The following is a 21437-nucleotide window of genomic DNA, read 5'->3' as shown; positions in this document are numbered from 1 at the left end:
TCTTAGCCAGCACCATCACACCATTTAAGACACCAAGACCTTAAAAGCTGTTATTGTCCTCAAGGCAAAGATAAACCTAGTGATTTACTGAGGAAGAGGACAGCTTCGGTTCATTTCTAAGTGCTGGTGTATGCAAGTTGAGCGCCGAGGGGCATCAAACCTGTGGCTTCTTAATGATCTCACTTGTGTGAGGGGAAAACGCTCTCTGTGTCTTCTGTTTTCTCCATCTGGGCTTGTTTAAAATAGTTTTTAATCAGCCTGTATGTGTTGATAGACAAACAGGAAAACAACTGGCATCAATCAAATGCAGGCCGCCAAGAGGCCGTAACTCCAGTCCACAGAGGAAGGATGTAAGCGGAACAATGAGGGTCTTAAATCAAGGTGAGTGCTTTGATCATTTGTAACTCAATCACTTCTTTGCACACACGCAGACAAAAACTCTCACACTCACGAGAGATTTGTATTAGTACATTTATGAGGACTCTCCTCGACTAAAGTATTCAAAACTAATTTAACCTTGTTTTAGTGCACAGGCCAAATTCCAATCCTACACAAAATTCAATCCTAATCCTAATTCCAATTTTAACCCAAACAGTTCACCATTTTGGGAAATACCATTATTCACAATCCTGCTGAAAGTTAAATGAGAAACACCTCAGAGTTGAACAGCTCTGGCATGTAAGGTGGAGGTGTTGGACATGTTGCAACTTGTGTGCATTAACATGGTAGCAAGTAATAGGATATTGTGACATGCATGTCACAATATCCTATTACTTGCTACCATCTGCTTTTAATGTTTTTTTTTTATAAGAAGCCATCATGGGTTTTTCAGAATGACTTGCAGCGGCAGTAAAATGAAGATAGTAAACGCTGTTAGATGCTGAGGGGTGATCTGTTACACAATACGGCCTCACTTTTGTCCTCAAAGACAGAAGAAATTGATTTATTTGGGGTATTAACGTTAATACCTGCAGTTCAACTCTGTAATATGAGTAGAATAAGCTGCAGACAATCAACAGTTGTTTCACACTGAGAAATAACATTTCAACTAAGGCCTCTATTATTAACGCACTACAGATGAGACAGTCCTTTCCTGTCACTTTTGGGCTGCTGGGCAGGGCTCTGGGCGTTCTCAGCAGAGATTTCAACACTTCCCTCCACCCGCAGTTTATCTAGAGAGAAACCCTCTGTGAGCTGTCAGAGTCCTGTGTGAAGGATCAGAGGCGCAGCGATGGAGTTCTTCTCTGTGTTTGTATCTGCTGTTTTGGTCTGTGCTGTCAGTGCTGGGATTCCTCATGACGGAATACACTGGACATACACAGGTAAGCTTTTTTTTTTATATGAAAATGTTGGAATTTCTTTTTTTCAGTTTTCTTTAATTTGTTGCACCTAAACACCAAAAGTAACAGAGTTATATTAGATTAAAAGGTGTTTGGTGCATATAAAAGGTGCGTGACAACCTGACCTGTGAGTATATATTTTGGCAAGAGAAGCTGGCAAGTTATTTCTATTCAACAGTCACTCGAGGAACTTGGCCACTATGTTTTCTGGGTGACGCGTGCTGAATTGGCCAAATACCTTATAACCACTGTTGTGTTACATCAAGGCTAATGATTAGGTGTACACAGTGTGGCAGTAGGCTACTAAATAATTGGGGAGTGAATACTACTGGGAACTACACAAAATATCCAGTTGAACAAGTCCTGTGCATGCTAATAAAAGCAACAACATGGGAACAGGTTTGACACTCACTAACAAGGGCACATATAGTTTGGCAGCTCTCTCCCTAAATCCATCTACCCCTGGGTAATTTGATTCATCATTTGAATGATGTGATAATAGTTTTCGGGGATGGATTTTCTTCAAACAGAGGGAGCCTTGGACCAGATGCACTGGCCAACCAAGTACCCTGCATGTGGTGGTAAGAAGCAGTCCCCAATAGACATCCAGCGGCGCAGCGTGAGACACAACCCTGACATGCTGCAGCTGGAGCTCAACGGATACGATGCTCAGAGAGGGAATTTTCTCATGTCCAATAATGGTCACTCCGGTAAGAGAAAATGTATCGATGACTCAACCTCAATATTAGCTACAACTAATATTAACCAAAGGACCACAATGGAAATAAGCTATTGAGCCTTGTTGTGTTTTATCCTTTTGATAAATATTGTACAAAGATATGATGCCTCCTGGTGAGACTTCTATATGTCTTTACTTCACTGTTAGAGGACAATACCACTGTTTCTGCTTAATGTCACAAAATTCAAATGTTTGAAATTATATTTTCATTTATTTCTTTATGGTGTAAAAATATGAAACACTATGGCAGTTATGTAGAGTACTCATGATTTGTAAGCTGCCTCTTTTTTGTTTTTGATTAAAGAACTTACATAATCTGAATATCTCTTTGTCTCCATCAGTTCAAATTGACCTGCCTCCCACTATGGTGATCACTAAGGGCCTCCCAGGAAAATACACAGCTGTCCAGATGCACCTGCACTGGGGCGGCTGGGACCTGGAGGCCAGCGGAGCAGAGCACACCATTGATGGCATCCGTTACATGGCAGAGGTTGGCTTAAAAAAAAGTTTCAAAATGAATGACAAAAACAGGTAGAAACTAACTATGCTACACATTCTGGTGCACCACTACAACGATGACAAACGTTTAATCAACAATCCAATATTCAAGAAAGCCTTCAGTTTATCAAACAGTTTTTATACAGACCTTAGCATGGAAATTGTATTTGTACAGAAATCATTACACTGCCTCAGTTAACCACAGTCTGAAGAACAATTTATTATCATAACAGATCATCTAAGTATGTAATTCTCCGACTTCTTATCCGATCCTCAGCTAATTAAATTGACAGAGAACTTTGTTTCCGTCTAAATATTATTCTGTATATTATCAATCTCTTTGCTGCCTCCTTAATTTGCTTGTTTTTTTGTTATTTCAAATTATAACACGAGTAGAGATTTTCCCATTTGCAAAGCAGGTCATTGGTCATATTTTGGCACCTAAACTGTTCTCCATTTCCACCTTGTCTTTCAGCTCCATGTTGTCCACTACAATTCTGACAAGTACAAGAGCATTACTGAAGCTAAAGATAAGCCAGACGGGCTGGCAGTACTCGCCTTTTTCTATGATGTACGTAAGCCACAAATACTTTTGTTCAATTTCCTCTATGATTTGCTTTCGCTGACCACAAATGTTGTCAGCATATATACAGTATGCCACCACTACTTCTGAAAAATGATCTTCAGTTAGGAAGCTTACAAAAAAATTGAATGAGCTTCAACATGTCGGCATGAGCTTGTTTCCGGAGGAATGCTCTGGGTCTCCGACAGTCAGCGGCCTTTCAGCTGCGAGAGGTCATCGCTGCAGCAACACTACCGCTGGCATCCCCCATGATAGCAGCACAGAGTGGCTGAGACTTAGTGGTATTTGGACAAACTCATTTGGCAACAAATGACTCAGATTCACTGACGGGGGAAGTTTGAAGGAGGATTCCAGTTAATTACAAATAGGAACGTCACTCAAAAGAAGTCCAATGGGGCAACAAAGCACCAGCGGTCAGATGATAAGGGATGTAATGTATTGGAACATGGTTGAAGAGTAACATTATTAATGAGGCGCACATTATAAACATCCATCAGAGTTTACAGACCAACATTCTGGTTCAACTTTGACCTTTCTGCAATGAGGGATTATTATGGACATTTTATGGGTATTTTAGATAATTTGACTAGACTTTTGCCTCGTTTACAACCTGTCCGATGTTTCTTTCCCTTTCCGACTTGTGTGATGTTGCTGCTTTCCCAGATCTTACAAATTACCTTTGTGAATACAATATCATCAAACTACATAGATACAATGGCCAAACCAACGAAAACAATAAGGCTCAAGTTATAATAAACCAGAACAATCATTCCTCCTTACTATGCCTCATGCTTACACACACATAAACACACACACACACACACACACACACACACACACACACACACACATATCTGTGTTTTCTGTTTTAACGTAACATTTAAGCTTCAGCTTTGGTTTACTTTCAGGACGGGCATTTTGAGAACACCTACTACAGTGATTTCATCTCCAATCTGGCCAAAATCAAATATGCAGGTGAGTGACTGCACACATTAATTAACACACAACCTTAGTGTCTGAGGTCTAATGTGATTTTAATGTGATCCTATCAGGTCAGTCCATGAACATATCGGGCATTGATGTGCGCTCCATGCTCCCCGAGAACATCAACCATTTCTTCAGATACCAGGGCTCCCTCACCACGCCGCCCTGCTTTGAGAGCATCCTCTGGACTGTGTTTGACACTCCCATCACTCTCTCACATAACCAGGTACAGCAGACAGGACCGTTTGAAAAAAAAAATCTGTTTGTATTATTACAGCTGACAAAAAAAGATAAAAACGTTCAACTATTTTGTCTTATATGGAACTGGACTTTCGCAATTTAAAGAAAATGTGCTTATTTTGAACATTATGTGGTGCAATGCCAAAGCCTTCTCTTCTTCTCTGTTGTGTTCAGATCAGGAAACTGGAGAGTACCCTAATGGACATGGACAACAAGACCCTGTGGAACGACTACCGCATTGCTCAGCCTCTCAACAGCCGTGTGGTGGAGTCTTCTTTCCTGCCTAGACTCGGGAAAGGAAGTATGTAGCTTGTTGCGGTGGTGTGATTACACAATAGGGTATATTCCTCAGAATTGACTTGGGCAAGACTAAGGCCTGAGTCAGATTCTCCTCATTTTGTATTCACCTCTTTCTTTTCAGCATTTTGTCGGCAAGATGAGATTGAATCCAGGCTCCTGAAGATCGAGGGTCTGATAACGTCTCTTGGAAAGCATATTCATTCAGGTGAGTCGTAAAAACTGATAAAGATGGCTGGATGTAAATGAAAGTGCCTATACTTACTCTCTTTCTTACTTATGCCCTTAAGGTGGACTTCGTAACTCAAGGCCTACCAGATATGGTGAGTCCCTCAGTTTGATTTTAATTCAAGATCCAGCTGTGATTTGTAACTGTGGATGAATAAAGGTCAATGTCTGATTAAATTTTTTTCTGTGTTCATCAGAACCTCGCGCTCTGTATCCTCTGGTGCTCGACTTCCAGGAGAAAAACTCTGGAAGTTATGCTCTGGCCCGCCTAACCCATGCCATGGAGCTGGTCTCCTTCACTGTTTGCATGCATGTCCTGCCTCAGCTCGAGGGGGTCCACACCATCATCTCCTACTCCAGTAACGGCAACGACAACGAGCTGATGATCTCCATCGGTGAGGACAAAGATGCGAGAGAGGTGGGCCTCTGGATTGGCAATGAGTTCGTCAACCTGCCGCACAACTTCAAGTCCCACGACTGGGCCAACTTCTGCATCACCTGGTCGTCCCACTCCGGCGGCGCGGAGCTGTGGATCAACGGCATGGTGGGGGAGCAGCGGTATCTGAAAAGCGGTTACACAATCAGCCCTGGCGGTGTGTTCATCGTGGGCAAAGATCAGGATGGATTACTGGGCATCTCCAACGCAGACACCTTTGTGGGTAAGATGACTGATGTCAACGTGTGGGACTACGTGCTGTCCACAGCAGATATCCGCGACCAGATGTCATGCGAGAGAAACAACACCGTGGTGGGAAATGTGTTCAGCTGGGGAACAACCAAACTCAGTCTGTTTGGTGGGGTGCAGCTAGACACCCAGTACAGATGCTCCTGAATAGACTGCTTCTGTTCGCATGAGCTTTAAAATGCTGTAATAAACCAACATATCACTGCTGATGGTGGGGGATTTAAAATGTGTTTGATGAAGTATAAAAATGTCTTTCATGCACTTGTAAAATATTTAATGCAAACTGTATCTTATAGCTTCAGCCATGTATTGTATTCATATTTTTTCAGCATCAATAAAGACTTACATGTGACTTGTTGGTTTGTTTAATGATGAAAGGACCCGTTCACACCTCTATGAGGCTGCATTTAGTACACATATCAAGTTTCACAATATTTACGATCTTATAGCCACACAGACGAACAATACACAAAGCGATTATGTAAAGATTCCTTGTGAAATAGAAAATAGAGGCTAAATTTAGTCACTTCAAGTCCATTACAATCCTCCCCAGAGTGAAGACTTCCTCTCCTCTGAATGCTCTCATTATTCTTCAGAAGGCCGTGACCCTCACTGCATCCTCCAGGCTTTCTTTGCTCTCTTTTAGCGGCAGATCCACATCACCCAGTTTGATCTCTACTTTGTTCCTCTTGGCAAACATCTGGCATATCTCCAGGAAGGTTTTGTTCTTGGTCTCAGGGACCACCAGCCAGATGTAGATCAGCGTGACCAGACAGATGAAGGAAAAAATGATAAAGCTGTAGGAGCCCAGACCTCTCTGGGGGGAAAAGGAGGGAGAGGAAATGTGATCAGTTTGTCCTCAAGATGAAATGGTGTAAATATGTTTGCCAGAAACAGTTGGTTGGACATAAACAGGTGAGAGGAAGTGTGATTTGCACGCTACTTTTGTTGGAATGCTGTTTTTTTGGTTTCTGTTACTCAAACAAATTCCTTCCTTGTTTGTGTTGTGGTTTGAAGATGAAGTCTTGATATGAAGTAAACATGCCGCAAAATGGTTGTGTTTATCCCGAAGATTTCAACACTCAGTTCATTGGAAAAGACACGCTGACGAGAGTGCTCCTAATAAACAGGGACAAATGCTACTTCTGCTAAAATCACACATGAGTATTGAACCATGATTGGGCTGTCAACAAGCTGTGATGTCACAAAATCATACTTGTACGTCCAAGTGTAGAAAAACTTCATAAGATAAATGTGAAAACAGCCTTCTAGTGTCTTTATCCAAGTGTAGTAACAATGGAACACTGAAAAGTACATTTCAATCTTTGTAATGTGTTTACAAAGAGGATAATATTAAAAATATGGATTGATTATAAAAATTCTATTGTTTGTTGAAATGCATTTCTAATGAAGTATGATTAGGTTTTCTTTACGAAAAGCATTTCTAGTTTGGATATGAGACTTGGATTGGTTGTTGGCCAACTCCTCTCCCTCCCACTTAAACTTCTTTTGTTGATCAAATGACATATATTGCATTGCCTATTCAGTCATTTCTATTACCATTTTCAAGAAATGGTTAGACAATATGATAATGTCCAATAAATATTAGGGAACAGCCAGCACACAGTTAGCTTAGCTCAGCATAGACAAAGAGGAAACAGCTAGCCTGGCTCTGTACAAAGGGAACACAATTGGCCAATTTGCACCATAAAACTCAACAATAAACATGTAATATCTCTTTTGTTTAATACTTAAAATAAATCTAAAAATGTACAATTCATGGTTATTAGTTAGGCTCCTTTGTGGCCGAGAGCAGTGTGCCCAGCGGTGTAAGGTAGTTACGACGAGCCCCAGCTCACACTATTATGACAGGTCCTAACTTACTGTTTCTTTTACTGTTTGAAAGGCATGACTGATCGCTCGGCTTGCAGATGTGCTCAGCTTGTTAGGCTTGACAGATTTTGTGTCTGGACTAGCTACCATAAATGGCATAATTTTGTCACATGATCAAATAGAAACTTGACTGAAGACAACATCCTCGTACAAATTATCCAACGCATATCAATGCATATATGTGTATGAGAAAAATACCAAAGGAATTTATAAAAATATCAATATAATGTATTAGTTTTTAATAGTTTATTAATAAAAAATGTAAGGTAGAATAAGCATATTATTTTGTTAAAGATTGCTACTGACTATTTTACAAAAAAAAAAGAAAACCATGATGAAGCCTTTTCGAGGGCATCCTTTCGATATGACACAAGTGCTTCTTTGAAAAGAGGCATAATCCTAAACGATACTTCTCTCTAGGTCCTATTCTCTGCCCATTACAACGTTGAAGGTCTTGTTTTCAATTATTGATGGTGTATTTGTCTCAGATATTTGTATCTTGTTCAATTGGTTGTTGCAGTCTGTGTGACAATGAGATTGTTTCATAGTGTGAGCTCAATGCTTGACCGTCTAGTGCTAGGAGTGTTGAGGAATTTAAACTTTCTTTTATTGGGTTAAATTTAAAGTCTGCATGCAGAAGTAACTCAAAATAAAGTAGAAATGATCATGTCAGGATGTGACTTGAATTGCCTTGCTGTTTACACTTAAAAAACATCTGTAGCTAATTACATTTCAAAATAATAATCTTTCATTCCCCCAATGTAAGAGTTCTTAGAAATTGTGAAACTGACCTCTAGGAAGGGGAAGATGAGGCCAACAGTGAAGTTGGAGAGCCAGTGGACGGAGCCTGCGACCATGAAGGCAGCGGGCCTGGCCGACTGCCTGAACATCTCAGTGGTCACCACATAAGGAATGGGACCTGTGGAGCACAGATGTGGTTAACCACAACCAAAACACATTCGAGACACATCATTACTCTTCAGGATCACAGTGAGGATGCTCATGTCTCAGACAACCAAGTGAAGATTTGCAACATATATTATTACATGTCTGGGCACATCCAAACAACACTTCAACTAATGGAGCACTCTGTTGTAATCAGTGTGGGTGTAAATAACCACTGGCGGGGTCAGACTCACTGGGTCCTATGGCGTGTCCTACGACGTAGATGATGACACAGGTGATGCTGATATAGGGCATCCATGTCACGCTCTCCTGTCAACATAAAACAACAGCTGCTGTTATCAATCACCTGACATGCTGATGCTTTCAAACAGTAACAAACATGTAACAAAATCTCCGTAATGGCTGCACTGTGTGGGAAGATTGAAACCTACTGTTCTGTTGAAAGTGCTGTCTGCCTAAAGATGTTAGATCCAGGTGAGATTACAGGGTTACAGGGGGGCAGCCCTGGTATTGTGGTTGGCCAGTGTTTTCTCATACTTTAGTGGTGGGCGACTCTGTTTTTATGTCTCAAAGTTCTCATGACCCCAGCAAATATAGATGTCAAGTCATCACATTTATTTTCCAGACCAAGCACTAAATGTATAATATATTAAAATTAACGTCCAATGAAAATTGTAGTACAGTGACGCATTTCCGGTTGTTTTGGCTTTGTAAACCAGCACACTGGACCACAAGGTTAAAGTGCTTACTTTCAGTTTGAAAGCGCTGGTTCATCACGACAGCTTTTTTGTTGTTGTTACTTTCAACGCCATTCTATCAATCACTACTTTTTCGTGTACCTCCCAGGTTTTCTTTCACCATCACCAGATCTCCACACACACGTGCACATCTGCTCCCAATTCCTCCATCAGCTCCCCAGTATATACACCTTCTTCTTATGCTGCATTCATATTGTATCGGAGCTGTCATAGTTATAGGTTTCCAACTTGTAAATAATGTTCATGTCAACATCCAAGTTGTAATTACGGCTAGGAAACTTAGAAACTATATACAGTTTGGCACAAAATTAACCAAACAAATATTGACCCCTCACATCAGCCAAAGTCCAGCATTAAATGTTACTTAAACCCAAATTAAATGGATATGATGTTATAAGGTTAAAGAGGCAGTAAGGAACTGGGGCCTGTCATAACTACCATACTCCACTGGGCACAAAATAGTCTAACTCATAAACACAAGTTGTCATTTTTCTATTCTATTTGTAGTACGTATTAAACAAAAGAGACATTACGTTAATTGCTGAGCCAATTTTATTACCTTTGTACAGCACTAGGCTCGCTGTTTCCCCTTTATTCTAACCTAAGCCAACTGCGTGTTGATATCTACTACACTTTATTTTATTTTTTTCTACTTCTAATTCCTACTTGAATTAAAGGTAAACTAGTGCAGTTTACTCCCTGAAGCCCCGCCCCCATTTTTTAATTCAACATTTTTTAATATTCAACGTATAAAGTTTCCAAATTGCACCTAATTTAACACGGCACTCCTTTGGGTCCACATGACAAAAGTGAAATAGATTGGATAAACGGTTCATCTTGACATATGCAAAGATACACACACACACACACACACACACACACACACACACACACACACACACACACACACACACACACACACAGACAGACAGACAGACAGACATTTCTTGCTTTGTAGTTAGATGTCTGCACTTTCATCCCATTGTCATTGTTTCAAATACAATGTGAGCCACAGCAACAACGAATGTGTCAGCTGTCTTAAAAATCACCCATGACTCAGTCTCCCTAACAAATCTTCTGACCTCCAGGTTGAGACACTCTTGACATGAAACAACAGATTTCTTTAATATGCTAAACCACTAGAGGACAGCAGAGTAACATGTTTGAGACACTGAAGCTTTCACATGGTACCTGGAAGGTGAGTGCTACAGTGAGCAGCACACAGGCTGCACAGCAGATCCCAAATCCACAGAGGAGCAGCAACCGTCGTCCCAAGGCCTCCACAATGAAGACCTGGTGAAACAAACTAACTGTTCAGGGTGATCGTCTCCTGCTGACATGATCAAACAACATACTGCAGATATTGACAGGGTACCTACAGCAGCTATGGTCATGAAGACATTCACTGCACCCGTTCCCACAGTGACGTACTGGATATCATTCTGCTTGACTCCTGCAGTGGCATATATGCTATCTGCATAGTAGTAGATCTGACGGGGGAGAGAGATGTGTCATGATTAAATAATTAGCCAAGAGTTGGAGAACAGAGTTAAAACACAAGAAGGAGGCCAGGCTCACCGCGTTGACCCCCGACAGCTGCTGGCCCATGTTCATGACGATGATGGAGACCAGCTGCCAGCGTAGGGAGCGCTGGGACAGCAGGCTGAGCACCGACAGGTGTCCCTCGGCCTTCTCCGACTGGTCCTCCAGACGCATCTCGGAAAGCTCTGCATCCACGTCTTCGCTGCCACGCAGACGCTGTAGCGCCTTCTTTGCCGTCTTCTCGTCTCCTCTCTGGATGAGCATGTACCTGGGGCTCTCTGGGAAGAAGGGCAGCAGCAGGAGCTCTATCAGGGCAGGGATGCCGGTAATACCCAGCATGAGGGTCCAACCTGGAGACAGAGGGCACAGTCCTGAGTCCCCCCAAATCAGCTGTCAAGGATTGTGATGAATGAAGGCCAATCATGTACCTGTGCTGCTGCCCAGTATGTGTCTGATACCCAGCACTTGTGCACTGAGGATGCCAATGGTGATGAAGAGCTGTGGGATGATGCCAAGGGCTCCCCTCAGGTTTTTGGGAGCGAGTTCTCCCAGATACATGGGAACCACGTTTGATGAGAGACCTGCAGACAGGGAACTTAAGATACACGAGAATGACTTGTGATATGTATGAATCCTGATCGCTTGAACAGTACATCATAACTGACCTGCACAGATGCCCACTATAAACCTAGCCACAATGATGATCTCATAGGACTTGGCAATCTCACTGACTCCCATCATCACAGCAGGGACGATGGAGAAGATGTTGTTGAAGAGGAGGGTGCCCTTCCTGTCGTAGGGTCGATGCAGTTAAAGTCATGTCAGACCAACCAAGTATACACCTCTTATAGTGCATGGTACACGTGACATGTTACCTCCCTAGTTTGTTGACCAGAGGGGCCACCATCAGGGAGCCAAAGAAGCCTCCTAGCGGGTACATGGACACAGAGAGAGACCACAGCAGAGTTAGGAGGTTCTCCTCCATCGGCCTGCCGTAACGCTCCAGGTAGGTGGTGTTATAGAACTGCTGCATGAACTGAAGAGAGCAGGACAATACTGATAGAAGCACATCAACATGTGAGTGACACAGGCCTCTATAGCATGTTACAGTAAAGCTTGTGTTTCTTTGCTTGGGTTACCGGTGACGGAGAGTTGATGACAGCCACATTATAACCGTACTGGAAAGACGAACCAAATGCAGAGATGAGCGTTGCCAACACCAGCACCACAGTTAATCTCTGTCGGGGGGACATCGGCACACTATGTGAAGCCTCTTTTTACAACACAAACATCATCCATCACGATCACGCTACATTTTCAGACCAAACAAACGGCGACGTGAAGGTAGTGATAATCACACCTGTGTGTGTGTCACTCACCCCTCTCCGCTCCACAGGCTTTCCCGACTCATTCTCCGCCATGGTTGTGTTTGGACTTAATGATAAGTGCACACTTTGTTATTACGGCACCACTGCATGCCGTCTGCCCTTTGGACACCAGATCAGAGAGCGTATCAGCGGTTTACGGCTTGGCTACAGTTATCGTTTTCCGGTTGCAGACTGTGCCCTCAGGTTCAGGAAGTTTTGTATTCAATTCATTCAAGATATTTAATCCTGCCCTGGGCTGAATGCTAGTATCTGATACTTTTATTGCACTGCACTCTCAACTAAATTGGTTCAATTGATGACATCTACAGCTGTCGTTATGGAGTTATGTTATCATCAAAATGATAAAGACATGCCAACCTGCAGGCTGGATTACAGGAAAGATGTTATTACAGAATGACGACACAATGCTGAAATCACAAACAGATGGACTTGATCCTTGTACAATTTGAGGGATTTATCCATTCTCACGATGAAGACAACTCATCTAACACTGATTACTGAATATATGAATTTTCTGCAGCAACACCACACCTGACAATCTCTTTCTATGTTTACATTGTCTTCAATTCGTCATGTGCTGCAATGCCTCTTATCTCTGAAGCTGAGTGTGTTTGTCAATACGACGGCCCTGAGGCTGTTTGCTCTTAAAGCTGGATGTTCTTTGCTTCAGGGAAGCCTCATTGCAAAAACAAGGCTAATAAAATGTGTGTGCGAGTAAATAATGCTGGTGGGAAACAGGAATAATTAGAGGTTAGAACTATGTATGCAGAGAGCAAAATTTGCTGAGGATGAAGTGTTAAGTGAAGCAGGATGAGCTGTGAGACTTTAACTGAAACAACAGAGTGGTTTAATTTCTTTTTTATATATAATATATATGATACTTAGAAGACCCAACAGACTTTTCTGCATGTAAATTGTGCTTATAACAGCTTGTTAACAGAGAGGTCTACCAGCAACATTATAAAGAACAGTGATTATATCCAGTTTTTTTATACCGCAGTATTGGGCCAAGTAAAGGTTGATTATGTGAAGTGGTTGCAATTTTAGCAGTTAACGGTTGGGGGTGCTAAAGATTGGTTGCATCTTAACATTCAAAGAAGAAGAAGAAGAAGAAGAAGAAGAAGAAGAAGAAGAAGAAAGACATGTCATATGTAAGGTGCAAAGTTTAGTTCCACTATAAGATATTAATATCTTTCAGCCTAATTATTCACCCACTGACACCAACCAGTAACCTCTGGCTTTGTGTATCTAGAGTTTCTGAGGTTTTCTACTACATGTGTGAACATTGTTCTGTCATTTCTAATCTAAATACACTGTTGCAGCTCTTAATTATTGCCCATTACCTTTGGTGGACAGTGTGTTTGAGAATTGGCTCCAAGAACCACTAACGCAGCCAAATGAACAGCCTGTGATGTAAAAAAAAAATAAAAAATTACTTCCATTATCGTGACTGGTGAATGGTCACCCCATGCAGTGTAGTACGGCCCTCTGGTACTCTTTAACTTAATTAATTAAGTGGGCAGAGAGCCAGCGGGGGAGAGAGCTTAAACCCCCTTCCTTAAGTGTTTCCACCAGCTCCAGTTACTTCAATGTCAGCCAAATCTCACAACCGACACAATGGATTCATTCCGGCAGGAAATACAGTAAGTGTCAATCGTCTGCGGTCCTCAAGGACAAAAAAAACATTTCACCAGCAGTTTTAGATGTCATCAGCATAAACAGCATTCACTTCCTCCCGTTTTCCCAGACCTGGTATCCAGTGCTCTGTCAGTGTTACTGATGGTCCTGAGAGAACAACCTCTGCACTGTTTCACATAACTTCAGACCACAGATAGAATTAGATTGAAGAAAAACTCCTTTTCTCATAAACAACTGTGTATTTATGTTTTTAATATATTTCTAGTATAAACAGCATAATGTCTCCATGTTCTGGAAATAATGTGTGAGAACTAACTGCCCTCATACGAGCACAGTGTTGTTTTAGTGTCATGAAATGTCTGCCTGACCTGACGTAAAGGCTTATTACAATAAAATCACCCACTTCTGCATTGCCTAATCCATCAAACAGAGACCATGCAAGATATATTAATCCAGTTTCTGTGATGCCACCTTCACAAACCAAACAAGGGCTTGCCCTTTGTGAGAGTCAAACAAACAATCACTTGAGGATAAAAGAAAATTGTCTGTCAACAAGGAGGAATTTCTCCTTCCTCACCTTCCTCAACAATCCCACAGTATAAATCTAATTTCATTGTAGCTCATCATCTCTGAGACAGGCTCATTACAACTCAATGGATTTTAAACAATATTTCAAAGAGCTGAAGGAACCATGAGAAGTGGCACTGTGGTTGAGAGCCAAGTCGGTCCCACGAGCCCCGTGGGGTTCAGTGGGTTCCCACCCTGGTTGGTATGCGTTGGGCCTGCTGCTCAGTTGGGGAAACGGGAGCCAACAACAGCAGGGGTCAAAGGAGAAGTGAGGCTCACAGGGAAGGCTCAGGTTTCAAGGAGGAAGGATGGCATGTGATGATAGATCACACACACTGACCACAATGACGAGTTCATTTTGGCAACACGTCAAACACTGATGGGGTTATGCAACTAATCTTCTGAAAAATGTTGTAACTATGAAGTTAGGCAACGATTGAAATCTGATATCAAGGGTGTGAATACTGGATAGGAGCATCATAGGAGAATGTTTTTAGATTTTTAACCTTTAATGTGTATGTGTTTAAGTGAATTATACACGGAGAGAAAACTGTGCTCGTATCATGTAATTTACTTTTCTTTTAAGAGACGATCAGATATAATCAAGTACCTTGCACACAAATCTGTTAAACATACCCAAAGTTATAGTGGACAAAAGTAGGAATTTGATTTTTTTGAATTTCTTTTGGGAATTGAAGTTACATTGCGGAACATTAAAAAGGGATAATTTACTAAAAATGTAAACAAACAAAAAGGTAGCTGTAAGCTGTATAAAGCTTGCAGTTTCCTCTCCAACAGCTTGAGTTCATGGTGAGAGGTTTTCACTTAATAAACATTCATTAAACCTTCTCAAAACACACTTGCAGAACTGAGCTGAGAGCTGAACACAAACTTTTCATAACATCTTTCAAGCCAACAGACTTTGATAGTCAAAAGATACGATTATGGGTGGGTTCTCACTTAAAGCTTTCGGTGAAAGTTCAGTATCAAGGACAATTGTGTTTATCACTTAAAGTGAGAATGCTGTACAGACACCAAAATGTGGGTAATTATTTTCCCCATAAATACAATACTTGAATACTCAGTGGAACAAAATAAAAACTGAATATTCATTAATTTCACAGTGATAACACCAGAATGTAAGTGAATCGACACAGTACATGATGAATAAAGCTGCTAACCTGTCTTTCACGGAGTGTACAGATGTTTAAAATGCAATCACAAAACATTTGCAAATTAACAACTTAAAGTGTAATGGCCTTTTAAAGTTTGATGTACAGCACATCTATGACACCGCAATATTCTTGTGCATATTCAGTATATGCAACAATCCTTCACCAAATGTTGGTGCACAGCCAGGCAGTATCACCCTCATTACCAAAAGTGCAGACATGTGACTTTTCTTGTGACACAGATGTGCATGCACCTGCAGAATCTCCAACCTGCTTTGCAGCCACTTTGCTGTAATGAGGTTCAATGTGAAGCAGAGGCCTCCACCGCACTCTCCGCCTTTGTTTGTCTTCTCATCCACCAAATATCATCGATCGACCCCGACTCGACTGGCGCTGTCCTCCTCCCTCTGTGTGGAGGTGTCCTGTCCAGGCAGCAGCCTGTGGGGGCCGCCATGCGAGGGCTGCTCGCCTGCTCGACACTTGGAGGAGCAGCAGCAGAGCGTGGCGCAGAGGCGTGTGCGGATTGGCCGAGTAAGCAACACAAACATGATGCAGTTGGCTGCTCCCTGCGAGGTGTTGCCAATTCCCTGTTGGGCCCAAACAAAAGCCTTTAAGGGGAGTGTAGTAGTTATAGATTATTACTTTAATGGGTTGAAAATGTGACAAAACCGTTTCATTTTATTATCGGACAAAGAGATAATGACTGTCATGAGAGTGTTTTATTTTACTGTTTTAATTGACTAATACAACAACACAATTTATTATGAACTATTGTATTATTATATGAAATTAAATATTTTACAGTGACAATATGATGTAATAAAACTGTTCAGGAAAGTATTACATCATAAAAGGTTTTATGTAAACTTTTATTATATATAAAGAAAGGTGAATACATGGTGAAAAGTTATTAATGCTACTTTTTAGATGTCCAAACATCATCAGTTAACAGAGGAACTTTTATGATGAATATGTGATGATTCACAGACTTGACAGTATGCAATCACATCATCACAAGTTTAACAGCACATGAACAACCCACACATGTGTGCTGTCATACACACAAAACAGCTAAAGGGCGATGAGTATTAACAGAAAAGATACATTGTAGGTTAGAAATTGAGATTAAAGAGAATGAGAAGACATTGTCTCTATTGGACATGATTGGTTTCAAAGAAACTTTAAACTCACATGTAGCGTGACCAGCACTGGGTTCAGTCTGGCTTGAGAGCCGGCTAGCAGCAGTATGAAGCGCACTGTGCTCCAAATGCGCAGGACGATGAAGATGATGGGAATGAGGGTGAGCTTCATATCAGCCATGGAGGAGAAGGAGTGGGACGGAGGCCTGTTGGCCAAGATGGGACGGTACTCAGACAGGGCAGCATGCTGAGTCACACACACAGAGAGAGACCAGATTTCAGAATAGCAAAAAGAAAAAAATAATTATATTTTGATACACGAAGCAGAAACTGAAAGAGATGTGTCGAGGATAGCCGAGGATTTCTTTATAACACAATAGCTTCTTGAGGCAACTTAAAAACAAGAAGTTGTGTCTCTTATTCCGTCTGTTTTTATGATCTCTTTGTTAGCTGGAAGTCTTCAAAAACAGACAATTTGGAGGCCACAGGTCACCCTTTGTAGGTGAATTCTTATCATTGGGAAGAAAATGTTTTGTTCATTTGTACTGCACTTTCATGAATGAAATAAAATGGCATGTGCCTGCCATTATTATCTTTTTGTGTATTTTGCTGGTGATCCGAATCCAGATGAAGATTTAAAAATTCTAAATATTTTCTATTTCTGTTTCTTAAAACAAATTAAGGGAGCAGCTATGGCTGAAGTATGCGCTCCCTCATTGCTTTCTAGTTTTGAATATATTATATTTGTATACATATTTAATATAGTTTATTTGATATCAATACAATTCAATATTTTCAATCTGTGAGTGGTTGTTTTTATTAGATTCCACTGTTCATGCCTTTGCAATTGGGTGTCATAAGAGCGGTGAATGTAATCTGCAGCTACATAGAAAAAGCATGTAGCTAGCAGGTATCCTCACCGCTATGTGGATGTGCCTCTTGATCAGGATGTAGAGGACGGGCAGGGTGAGGTAAGCCAAGAACTCCCAGATCTTTCCAGTCAGCAGCATCCACAGGACCCGGTCAGGAGCGTGGATGCTGACCCAGCACCAGCCCACCGACACCTCTGATGCGTCGTAGCCAATCTTGTTCAGGCACACGGCGGCAACAGTGATGGCCAGAGGGACACCCCAGCTAGACCACAAAACACGGAGGGTTAAGAAGATTAAGCATAACTTGAAAAGGTCAACTTCCTATCTTTAAACATCTACACAACGTTTGTACATAGATGTTTGGAGGGTTAAACATCCACAAATGTTGCAAAGACATGTGACACCATGTGATAGATTATCTTTCGCTTAAGGCTGGTGTGTGTTACATGGTGCACTCTGCAGAGTCATACCAGTCATGTTGCTTGAGCTTTGTGCATCATAAAAATCACTTTAACAACCAATGTTACCACCCGAAGCATTACTTCTCATCTTAAAACACCAATTTAAAAGAATATGATGTGTGTGTGTGTGTGTGTGTGTGTGTGTGTGTGTGTGTGTGTGTGTGTTGTATGTATGCAAGCCTAGATGAATGGCTTTGTTGTGTGATCTTCAATTGAACTTCACATAAGAAAAATTAGGATGACAACCACAAACACCGCATTGAGGCGTACTCAGGGGTGAAAATGTTCTTGTGTCCAAAAATAGATCAATTGTACAGCGCTACACCACAGCGAAGCATTCAAAGTAAAGTCTAGATTATAATAAAGCAAGTGGTTTGCTAAACTAGGCATAATTTTATTATAGATTCTAATCATTTTGGCAATCTAGTCTGTTTAAACATAACAGAAACTAACTAAATATGTTGTTATGGTCTACATTTCGGTGCCTATTAAAGAAATCTCTGGGGTTATTTCCGGGAGTGAATTTCCCCAATTTATCTAAAATGCTGAAAGGCAGGGTTGGTAATCTTGAGAAACTAGAAAGAGTACGCTAGATTGTAAAAATCATGGGGAAGCGTCGTAGTTTCTACGCATCTTATATCTGCTGAAAAAAAGAAACAAAAAAAGGAGGTACTAGCTTATCTTTTAAATTGGCCTTTATTAGATTCAATTTGGGATCCATCCATATTTCTCAGTGTGATTGCACTGAAAAGTGTATTCTGTTTTACTCAATTTATCTTCTGTTTTACACTTCTATTTCATTTAACTCTTTTTGAATACTATATCTCTTTTTACAATGTGTTGTGGTGTTTTAGATCTTGTCTTAATGCCTTTTAAGTCTCATATAAAGCTCTTTGAATTGCTTTCTTGTACAAATGCACTAGCCTAGTGTTATGAAAAAACTGGTCAAGGCCACTTTACAAAGACACCTCAGAGCTAACATGCTTATTCAAGCCCAGGTTAAGCAAATTAGATAAATTAATCATTATGAACCAGAGAGGAAATACAATTTAAATATCCTTCACGTTGGTTGTCTGACTTATTGCCACAGCAGATAAACAAAGTGGGGAGCTTTGGAGACTCTGGTTGTGATGGTAAAATCAGCTGAGAGACGGTTAAGATCAGGTTAAACTGACAAATACCAAGTTAGTTTGTGCATCAGTTGTTTTATGAACATAACGTTTAAAAGTATAAAACATAAACTAACCTAAAATCAACTTATGTACTCTGTCCAAACTTAATAACACGATGCTGCTTCTGTGTTAAGCGAGCCTACGCCGTGTGCAGTGGGCACCAATTTACTATCCCATGATGCTTCACGGTACAGGTTCGGCAGCATCCAACTTGAGCCACATAAACTCAACGTGACTTACTAACCTGACAATGTGGAAGAACCACACCAGGCTGTCAGCGACTCTCTGGCTGGCTCTGACGATAACAACGTACAGGTAAACAGCGATGGCCACCGTCCAGAAAAACGAGCTGGTGTTGGCGAAAGTTGATATGGCTCCTTGGACGACGCAGTCCACCGAGTCGGTGTGGAAGACCCTCCAGACTCCGAAGGCGTAGGAGACGGCGGACAGCCAGTCAGACACCGAGAGGTAGACCAGCAGTCTCCTCGGAGTCGTCCTCAAGTCTGCCCACACAATGTAGGTGAGGATGATCAGCGAGGAGCCCACAAAGGACAGCGCGCACGAACACAACACGACCACCTGCTCAGACAAGTACACAACTGTCTGGTTTCCCTCTGCCATCGTTTAGATTAGATCGATGTCAAACGTGCAGGAATGTTTGCAGACATTCAGTCTAGCCTATCACGTTGTACGTGTTGTTAACTACCATAGTCTCTCCGCATTTAAAGCCGGGCGAATCGAGCTAAATGACTTAAAATAAACTTTGTCCAAACAAACTTTTCCTCCCGTGTTTAACCCCTCCCTCCCCGCCTGCTCTCTTCTTACTCCTCGCTGCACCAACCGGAACTCCGAAGCAGAAGTCAGTCAGCTGGTATTGGGCTCACATCGGTCTATTTATGGCTCAGATGCTCTTTACTTGTGTAACCCTAAAGCGATGACTCAAATTTGTCTCATAAAACCAGATGACAATTTGTAATTTTTTCCCACTCCAGGCATAAAAAAAATAAAAATATTTCACTTCAAGCTTGCTAAACACAGAACACTATCGGGTAATTTAGTAGTCAAGTATAGAATACTGCTAAATATTTAAATTTTACATTGAAAATGAACGAGAGCTCATTAAGCTTTATTTATAACAAATGTCACACTCCATATTAAAGCTTGTCATTACAGTATAAGTGCTTTACAAAGCGCAAGGTAATAAAACAAGCGTTTAAAAGAAATAACTTACAATTGTAAAAACAGAAAAGAGTTTATCAGTTAAGATAAGCTAAGACCGTAAATCATTAAAAAGCACATTTGCGCAAGCCTTGAATTCATTAATACATTTAAAGTTATTATTATTGATATTATTATTATTTTCAGTAAAATCCTAGCTGCAGAATGGAAAACTGGAAAGAGATTTTGTTTTTGATAATGTCAGGATGTATATTCTCGTGTGTAAATGTATAACAGCATCAATAGGCATCCCAAAAAATATAATGATTATTTTCCTTTTCAATAAATCTTTCAATTAATTTTTGTGTTAACTGGATTATTGTATGTCGCAAAAAACATCTTGATAATACAGAAAAAGGCCCGTCACAATTTCTGAGAACCCAAGGTAATGTCTTTAAAATAACTTGTTTTGTTCTGACCAATCAAAGTATTAGTATCCTCTTAGTCATACATCGATACTTCCACGACGTCACCATGCCAATCCCTCATCTGAGACTCTGAGTCGAGCAACACGTCAGTCAATTTTAATGCAAGCAATAAGTATTTAGTTACACAGAACTAAAACGACAAATCCCCCAGTTTGAGGACCTGGAATGATTTATAGAGTATCGAAATTGTTACTATTTATTTTTCTGTTGATTGAAAAATGAATTAATTGACTGATCGTTTTAGCACTAATTACTATTTAATATTAAGGTGCTCCTCAGAACATATGAATTCTCAATATTCCCCAGCCCTGTGCTCTATTGTTCACTGAACTGACTGAATCCTAACTGACATTTTTGGAAAAGTCCACAATAACACACTGCATTACTCATCCAACAGGAACGCTTTCCAAGAATACCTGAGACCGTCCCCCTCGGTGAACAGAGACCGTCTCAGCACTCTGGGCAGTAAAAGACTTTTGGAATTAAGTTATTATACAAATTTAATTACAATGTGCTGCTGGTGGTCACCTTTTACCTCAAAGTAAATGTCAAGCAGTTCTTTGGGATCACAGCCCCCCCCATAATAAAGTACACATTTTTGATTAATGAGTTATGTCTGCCGTGCTTTGTGTCAAGCAGCTGTTAAATCTTTGTCGGACTTGTAATTGAAGAAAAGAGTTGAAGTGGAG

General features: G+C 40.9%; 3 protein-coding genes across 3 annotated transcripts; 1 reads left to right on the top strand and 2 right to left on the bottom strand.

Moving 5' to 3' along the window:
- The first annotated feature begins 1202 nt into the window (after window positions 1-1202).
- ca6 (carbonic anhydrase VI) lies at window positions 1203-5946 on the top strand. Its single transcript, XM_068733104.1, has 10 exons — window positions 1203-1322; window positions 1871-2050; window positions 2421-2569; window positions 3053-3148; window positions 4069-4135; window positions 4213-4370; window positions 4559-4685; window positions 4806-4889; window positions 4972-5004; window positions 5107-5946. Exons 1-10 carry the CDS (start codon window positions 1232-1234, stop codon window positions 5739-5741), a joined length of 1620 nt encoding a protein of 539 aa, XP_068589205.1. The 5' UTR covers window positions 1203-1231; the 3' UTR covers window positions 5742-5946.
- Window positions 5944-12168, bottom strand: slc2a5 (solute carrier family 2 member 5). Its single transcript, XM_068733105.1, has 11 exons — window positions 12073-12168; window positions 11833-11931; window positions 11569-11729; window positions 11359-11483; window positions 11122-11274; window positions 10730-11043; window positions 10531-10641; window positions 10343-10444; window positions 8627-8702; window positions 8279-8406; window positions 5944-6411 (listed from the first exon to the last, which is right to left on the bottom strand). Exons 1-11 carry the CDS (start codon window positions 12112-12114, stop codon window positions 6187-6189), a joined length of 1536 nt encoding a protein of 511 aa, XP_068589206.1. The 5' UTR covers window positions 12115-12168; the 3' UTR covers window positions 5944-6186.
- A 1861-nt stretch (window positions 12169-14029) lies between these two features.
- Window positions 14030-19723, bottom strand: gpr157 (G protein-coupled receptor 157). The gene is made up of 4 exons (XM_068733152.1): window positions 19347-19723; window positions 17518-17731; window positions 16650-16844; window positions 14030-16045 (listed from the first exon to the last, which is right to left on the bottom strand). The coding sequence occupies exons 1-4, from the start codon at window positions 19721-19723 to the stop codon at window positions 15824-15826; spliced, it is 1008 nt and encodes a 335-aa protein (XP_068589253.1). The 3' UTR covers window positions 14030-15823.
- Between the last annotated feature and the right edge of the window lie 1714 nt (window positions 19724-21437).

Source organism: Cebidichthys violaceus, unplaced genomic scaffold (assembly GCF_023349555.1).
Source record: "Cebidichthys violaceus isolate CVI_PGR_0920_01 unplaced genomic scaffold, fCebVio1.0.p SCAF_6, whole genome shotgun sequence".
NCBI lineage: Eukaryota > Metazoa > Chordata > Actinopteri > Perciformes > Stichaeidae > Cebidichthys > Cebidichthys violaceus.
This window is presented reverse-complemented; position numbering and strand designations above follow the sequence as displayed.